Source organism: Babylonia areolata, chromosome 33, assembly GCF_041734735.1.
Source record: "Babylonia areolata isolate BAREFJ2019XMU chromosome 33, ASM4173473v1, whole genome shotgun sequence".
NCBI classification, from domain to species: domain Eukaryota; kingdom Metazoa; phylum Mollusca; class Gastropoda; order Neogastropoda; family Buccinidae; genus Babylonia; species Babylonia areolata.
In genome coordinates, this window is record NC_134908.1 from 7,162,849 (window position 1) to 7,171,020 (window position 8,172).

The 8,172-nt window shown below is 43.0% G+C and overlaps 3 protein-coding genes across 3 annotated transcripts in view; 2 read left to right on the top strand and 1 right to left on the bottom strand.

The window, feature by feature from the left end:
• Nucleotides 1-535, top strand: part of LOC143277029 (uncharacterized) — a 22,572-nt gene extending 22,037 nt beyond the window's left edge. Inside the window, exon 2 of the mRNA XM_076581753.1 lies at nucleotides 1-535. This exon is cut by the window's left edge and continues 4,562 nt beyond it. The gene's annotated coding sequence lies outside the window, so the exon portion shown is untranslated.
• Nucleotides 1-8,172, bottom strand: part of LOC143276927 (uncharacterized) — a 67,655-nt gene that overhangs the window by 49,071 nt on the left and 10,412 nt on the right. The gene's annotated exons all lie outside the window — the stretch shown is intronic.
• LOC143276813 (E3 ubiquitin-protein ligase TRIM56-like) overlaps nucleotides 5,975-8,172 on the top strand; it is a 3,231-nt gene continuing 1,033 nt past the window's right edge. The window contains exons 1-2 of the mRNA XM_076581465.1: nucleotides 5,975-6,236; nucleotides 7,048-8,166. Of these exons, the coding sequence (XP_076437580.1) occupies nucleotides 6,030-6,236; nucleotides 7,048-8,166 (1,326 nt within the window). The 5' untranslated portion in view covers nucleotides 5,975-6,029. The remainder of the gene's footprint in view (nucleotides 6,237-7,047; nucleotides 8,167-8,172) is intronic.

Below are 8,172 nucleotides of genomic sequence, written 5' to 3' on the forward strand. Positions count from 1 at the left end.
TTTTACGATCTTCCAGGTCAACATATGTGCAGACCTGCTTAGTGCCTGAACCCCCTTCGTGTGTATATGCAAGCAGAAGATCAAATACGCACGTTAAAGATCCTGTAATCCATGTCAGCGTTCGGTGGGTTATGGAAACAAGAAAATACCCAGCATGCACACCCCCGAAAACGGAGTATGACTGCCTACATGGCGGGGTAAAAACGGTCATACACGTAAAAGCCCACTCGTGTGCATACGAGTGAACGCAGAAGAAGTCTTGTTTACTCTTTTACCATCAGAAAATAAAATTTTCTGATTCCAATTCGATTCTCTCTCTCTCTCTCTCTCTCTCTCTCTGCCTTTTCTCTTTCCCTCTCCCCCCCCCCCCCTCTCTCTCGTTCATGTCATATTCTAACTTGCATTGTAACTGGCCAGATATCTTTACAGTTAAACTGTTCTGAGTTCCTCTGCTACACACACACACACAGACACACAGAGGCACACGCACACGCACAAACACACACACACGCACACGCACACACACACACACACACACGCACACGCACACAACCTTGCCTCTCCCTTCTATCTTTCTCTGTCTCTCAGATGCGTCATTCTGTTGTTGGTTTTTTTGGGTTTTTTTATAATCCATTCCCTTGAAGTGATACTTTCTGCAGTGGTGTGCTATTAGCGTAACGCTTATTCATGTTAATCAGAATCTTCAATTAAGAAAAACAATCTTTCTGCAGTGGTGTGCTATTAGCGTAACGCTTATTCATGTTAATCAGAATCTTCAATTAAGAGAAACAATCTTTCTGCAGTGGTGTGCTATTAGCGTAACGCTTATTCATGTTAATCAGAATCTTCATTTAAGAAAAACAATCTTTCTGCAGTGGTGTGCTATTAGCGTAACGCTTATTCATGTTAATCAGAATCTTCAATTAAGAGAAACAATCTTTCTGCAGTGGTGTGCTATTAGCGTAACGCTTATTCATGTTAATCAGAATCTTCATTTAAGAAAAACAATCTTTCTGCAGTGGTGTGCTATTAGCGTAACGCTTATTCATGTTAATCAGAATCTTCAATTAAGAGAAACAATCTTTCTGCAGTGGTGTGCTATTAGCGTAACGCTTATTCATGTTAATCAGAATCTTCATTTAAGAAAAACAATCTTTCTGCAGTGGTGTGCTATTAGCGTAACGTTTATTCATGTTAATCAGAATCTTCAAGTAAGAAAAACAATCTTTCTGCAGTGGTGTGCTATTAGCGTAACGCTTATTCATGTTAATCAGAATCTTCATTTAAGAAAAACAATCTTTCTGCAGTGGTGTGCTATTAGCGTAACGTTTATTCATGTTAATCAGAATCTTCAAGTAAGAAAAACAATCTTTCTGCAGTGGTGTGCTATTAGCGTAACGCTTATTCATGTTAATCAGAATCTTCAAGTAAGAAAAACAATCTTTCTGCAGTGGTGTGCTATTAGCGTAACGCTTATTCATGTTAATCAGAATCTTCAAGTAAGAAAAACAATCTTTCTGCAGTGGTGTGCTATTAGCGTAACGCTTATTCATGTTAATCAGAATCTTCAATTAAGAAAAACAATCTTTCTGCAGTGGTGTGCTATTAGCGTAACGCTTATTCATGTTAATCAGAATCTTCAAGTAAGAAAAACAATCTTTCTGCAGTGGTGTGCTATTAGCGTAACGCTTATTCATGTTAATCAGAATCTTCAAGTAAGAAAAACAATCTTTCTGCAGTGGTGTGCTATTAGCGTAACGCTTATTCATGTTAATCAGAATCTTCAAGTAAGAAAAACAATCTTTCTGCAGTGGTGTGCTATTAGCGTAACGCTTATTCATGTTAATCAGAATCTTCATTTAAGAAAAACAATCTTTCTGCAGTGGTGTGCTATTAGCGTAACGTTTATTCATGTTAATCAGAATCTTCAAGTAAGAAAAACAATCTTTCTGCAGTGGTGTGCTATTAGCGTAACGCTTATTCATGTTAATCAGAATCTTCATTTAAGAAAAACAATCTTTCTGCAGTGGTGTGCTATTAGCGTAACGTTTATTCATGTTAATCAGAATCTTCAAGTAAGAAAAACAATCTTTCTGCAGTGGTGTGCTATTAGCGTAACGCTTATTCATGTTAATCAGAATCTTCAAGTAAGAAAAACAATCTTTCTGCAGTGGTGTGCTATTAGCGTAACGCTTATTCATGTTAATCAGAATCTTCAAGTAAGAAAAACAATCTTTCTGCAGTGGTGTGCTATTAGCGTAACGCTTATTCATGTTAATCAGAATCTTCAATTAAGAAAAACAATCTTTCTGCAGTGGTGTGCTATTAGCGTAACGCTTATTCATGTTAATCAGAATCTTCAAGTAAGAAAAACAATCTTTCTGCAGTGGTGTGCTATTAGCGTAACGCTTATTCATGTTAATCAGAATCTTCAAGTAAGAAAAACAATCTTTCTGCAGTGGTGTGCTATTAGCGTAACGCTTATTCATGTTAATCAGAATCTTCAAGTAAGAAAAACAATCTTTCTGCAGTGGTGTGCTATTAGCGTAACGTTTATCCATGTTAATCAGAATCTTCAAGTAAGAAAAACAATCTTTCTGCAGTGGTGTGCTATTAGCGTAACGCTTATTCATGTTAATCAGAATCTTCAATTAAGAAAAACAATCTTTCTGCAGTGGTGTGCTATTAGCGTAACGTTTATTCATGTTAATCAGAATCTTCAATTAAGAAAAACAATCTTTCTGCAGTGGTGTGCTATTAGCGTAACGTTTATTCATGTTAATCAGAATCTTCAATTAAGAAAAACAATCTTTCTGCAGTGGTGTGCTATTAGCGTAACGCTTATTCATGTTAATCAGAATCTTCAATTAAGAAAAGCAATCTTTCTGCAGTGGTGTGCTATTAGCTTAATGTTTATTCATGTTAATCAGAATCTTCAATTAAGAAAAACAATCTTTCTGCAGTGGTGTGCTATTAGCGTAACGTTTATTCGTGTTACTCAGAATCTTCATTAAAGAAATAACATTGACTGATTTGATATTTGTTAATTGTTGAAAGAAACTGTCAATGGTGTGTGTGTGTGTGTGTGTGTGTGTGTGTGTGTGTGTGTGTGTGTTGTGTGTGTGTGTGTTGTGTGTGTTGTGTGTGTGTGTGTGTGTGTGTGTGTGTGTGTGTGTGTGTGTGTGTGTGTGTGTGTGTGTGTGTGTGTGTGTGTGTGTGTGTTGACACACTATTGCGTGCACTTTCATGTATACAATATTATGTCTGTCTTTTCTCTCTGTGTCCCTCTGTCTCTCTCGGTCGATAAATAACTGTCACACTCACGCGCACACACACACACACACACACACACACACACACGGAGAAAACAAGGGAGGCAAGGCCTTCAAGACTCACGTGTGATAAACACGTCATGGTTAAAAATTAAAAACAACAACCCAACATTGCCAATCAGATCATGTGAGAAAAAAGGCATACATTTTTTTTCATGATAAGCCATGTTGCGACCTTGACCTTTGACCTTGTCCATTGACAGGGATTTTGTTCTCACCCTGACCAATCAGTGTACCAAATACGATGAAAGTCATGTACAGGACCTTCTCCCTTTGCACGTTGAAACTTTACCAGTCAGTATCATGTGTCATTTCGTGACAAAGACCTTTCACCTTTGTTTTAGAGTTCTGAGTAGAGTTTCTTTAGGGATCATGTCGTACTCATGAACAATCATAGTACGAAGTGTGGTAAACACTGGAAGCAAGATATGGTCTTCATGAAGCTGTTTTATCATTTTATAAAATCATTTAATGACCTTGGCCTTTGACTCTTATCCTGCTTCCCACATCATCATAAACGGGTAACATTTTTCAGGTATCATTCATACCTACCACCCTGCTGGGTATGGCTCCTCTGCCACCATCAGTAGCCTAGAAAGTACCAACGTTTACGTTTACCTCGGACACACACAGACTGCACCGTGTCATGAGACAGACTCGCTTTGTTTACACACACACACACACACACACACACACACACGTCAAGACGGCGACAGAACACACAGTGAAAAAAGGGAACATAACAGTGACCAATGAACACCTCATCAACAACCTGTCTGTGCACATGATGTCAGGGGACTGAACAGGAAACAAAGGAGAAGAAAAGGAACAGTCCAACCAACACTGCGTACAACACGAGAGAGCAGCTCAGCTGAATGGTTGTGATGGTTGAGTCTTTTGCGGTCCTATGTATGATTAAAATCAGGCCTGATTGTAATGGTTCTGTAGTTTCCTCACTCTCTCCCTTTGTCCTGCGCGCGCACGCGCATGTGTGTGTGTGTGTGTGTGTATGTGTGTGATGTGAAACTCACATCAGGTTAAATGATCACTCCGAGAAATTTAAATTCACCGATGATCTCTACTTGCTTGTCTTTAATGACAAGTGGTAAGGGGTCAGATCTGGTCTTCCTGAAATTACTCAGGGAGTTCATCGAGCCGTGGGTTGTCGCGATGGTGTAGGAGGGCGGGGGGTCCACAACTTGCACCAACGTCCCCTCCTCTGTCGTCGGCCCGCGTGACCCAGCAGCTCGCTCTCCAAGTGGTGGATCCCGGAAACAAAAGCCAAAAGCTGACCCAGCAAGGGTTAAAATAATGTGGCCTCCACACACGAAATCTGTTCTCCGTTCAACCACCCGTCTTCATTCGATCAAAAGGAAAACACACAAAACCATTAGCCGCTGGAAACCTGAAAAGAAAGATAACTGAAAAACAACAACTGGGGTTTGGAGGAGTAACCTCCCTGCACTAGAATTGCCACAACTGAAAAGAAAAGGGGAGATGACAAGCATTCTCACGCATACACACAACAACTTCCCCCGGCTGAAAAGGAAGCCGAACTTCCGCCCTGCACGGCATGGCTTGAAAGAAGCTGACTCTAATAAACACAAAAGTGTTTAAATCAGAAGAAGCCAACGCTCGCCCACCAACTAGATATACATACACTATTCGTCAAGGAACAATAACAATCAAATTAGGATACCCTTCTGTCACCCCGAGTAAATGTTACAGTCCTATATGGAAGCAAAACCGTTCTCACAGATAATGATAAACTTGTGATAGATACCCGCACGTACCACTGGCATAAAGCATACTGTCAAAAGTTCTAACCACAAATGGGGATCATTAGAACACAAATTCAAGAAGTACTATCAATCATGTCATTGGCACATCACAATGAAACCGAGAAATGAAAACTAATTGCGAACAAAAAGGAAGAGGGGTGGGTGAGGGGGGTGTGTGTGTGAAAAAGGAATGGTTCCGAACCAATTGTAGTTGATTAAATAAATCCCAAGGAATGTTTTTTTTTTATTAATCAAATCAAATCAAATCAAACACGAGATGTTGCCGAAAATACGGGAACGAACCCTACAAGACATTCTGATGCAGGAACCTCTCCACGCTGAGTGACAGGATGGCAGTGATCTATTGCTGTTTGCGGGTGTGTGAAGAAAACTCCATCCAGCTTCACTCACACATCAAGTATGCCCACCGTCCAATCAAAACCTTTGCTGCGCACTCGTTGCACGTGCAGTGCACAGCAAGATTAAAAGGGAAAAGAGAAATGTTGAACCTGACAACTGGTTGACTCTTTCACTGGGTAGCAGCTTGTCGGGTGTGATACAGGGATTGAAATAGACCTACTTCTTACTGTGACTGGATTCAGCTGGTTTGTTCTTTTGAACACAGAGGAAGTCTGTATCAGTTCGTGTGTGAGTGCACATTCATATTCAGGACGAAATATAGTGAAACTTTTATGCCTTTCAAAAAAAAAACAACAAAAAAACAACAACAAAAAATCTTCAAGTGAAGTGTTAGCTAGCCTGCTGACAGACTGGTTATCGTGAATTATGTGACAGCTTCAGTGGGTAGATGTGGCGTGTTTAGACTGATCAGTTGGGAGACTTGAATTCAGTTGAGAGTTCAGTTTGGAGAAAGGTTCAAAGCTGCACAAACGTCAACGTCATCTGAGGTGACAACATGGCGACTGGAGGGGAAGAAGACATTGACACTAAACTATGCTGTGCCATCTGCCTGGAACCGTATCGTCGGCCCAAAATGCTGCGGTGTTACCACAGTTTCTGTCAGAGCTGTCTTCAGGGTGTGGCTGGCTCCTCCCCCTCCTTCCCCTGCCCCTCGTGCCGTGAGATCATGCTGCTGCCCCCTGGGGGAGTTGGGGCATTGCAGGTCAGTTGGTGGAACTGTACATTTCTGTGTGTGCGTGTTTCTGTGTGTGTGTGTGTGTGTGTGTGTGTGTGGGGGGGGGGTTATGTGTGTGTGTATGTGTGTGTGTGTGTGTGTGTGTGTGTGTACCTGCATGTGTGTTTGTATGTTACTGTGAATATGTGTGTATTTCTCTGTGCGTGCGTGCGTGCGTGCGTGCGTGTGTGTGTGTGAGTGTGTGTGTGTGTGTGTGTGAGTGTGTGTGTGTGTGTGTGTGTGTGTGTGTGTGTGTGTGTGTGTGTGTGTGTAGAGAGTGTGTGTGTGCATATGTGTGCAGGTGTGTATATGAGGATGTGTATACATACATGTACACACACGCACGCACACACACGCACACACACACACACACACATGCATGTGCACTCAGGCCTAGGCTATAGACACATACAAATACACATATATTTACGTGTGCTCACACATACAGGTATGGGGAATGTGGACAGACACATGCACGTGTGTGTGCGCCCGTGCACACAGACACATATGCCCATGTTCCCTGCTGAGTTTTGTACAAAAACATGCACACACACACGCACGCACACACACACATGCACACACACACACATATGCCCATGTTCCCTCCTGAGATTAGTACAAAAGCATGCACACACACACACACACACACACACACACACACACACACACACACACACACACACACACATGTACCATATCCCTACTGACAAAGGCCTAAGCACACATAAGGTTATGACAGAATTCTTTATTGAATGCTGTGTTTTGTTCAGATTTGTTTGTGTGTGTCTGTTTTCCCCAGACCAACTTCTACGTAGTAGACAACCTGGCTGCCACTTCATCCTCACCTCCTCGACGACTGTGTGACGTGTGCACTGATGACAGGGAGGCCACTCATTCCTGTCTCCAGTGCCAGCAGAGGTATTGCCTCCCTTGCCGTAAAAACCATGATTCCTTCAGTGCCTGTCGTGGTCACACTGTTGTGTCCTTGACCCAGGAGGAAGAAGAGGGGTGTGGAAAGGGAATCCCACTGTCAGACAAACACAAAGTGGAGATGTGTACCAAGCATCTTAATCAACAACTTCTATTTCACTGCACCAAGTGTCAGGCTGACTTATGTCTGCAGTGCAAGTTGACCCAGCATGAAGGTCACCCCACGGAGGATCTGGCGGACACCCGATCCAAGGTCAAGGACAAGTTGAAGGACAGGTTGGGAACTTTGACACAGGACATACAGCAGGTTGATCACCTGGTCAGTGCCTTTGAAGATCGATGCACCAAGCTACAACAACAAAAGCAGACAACGGAACAAGATTTCCGGGCACGTGCTGACACGTTACATCAATGGGTGAACCAGTCACTGGACGAGGCCATCAGCAGCATTCAGTCGTCCAGTGAGCAGCTGGCAAAACCCTGGCAGGATCAAGCTGAGCAGCTGCGACACAAGAAACTGGCACTGGAAGCACAACAAGACCACATCCTGCAGGTCCTCAAGGACGGAAAAGAGGCTGACCTGGTGTCCTTGGAAGCTCAGCTGTCTTCCGGTCCCATGGAAGGCGTGGACGTGGAAGAGCTGAGGAAAGAGCTGACCAAGGACATTCCCTCTTTCCGCGTGGAGCACAACACCACGGCAGTGAACCAGCCACAGTTACGTACCTTTATCGGCGTCCTAGAACCAGTACAGCAGACAGCAGGTGCTGAAGAGACTGTTCTTCCCAGTCAGCACAGCTGTGGCCTGGGAAAGGCGTCAGGTTCAGATTCAGTGAAGGGATCAGACGTGATGCACACAACACACAGTGCCCCTTCAGCCAGCAGTTGTGTGGGCGTGATGGGGAAGAAGCCACCAAGAGAGTTCATCTATTCCAGGAATCCTGAATCAGTGGTCTTTGCCATGTGTCCCATCAGTCACAACCGACTGTGGGTGTTG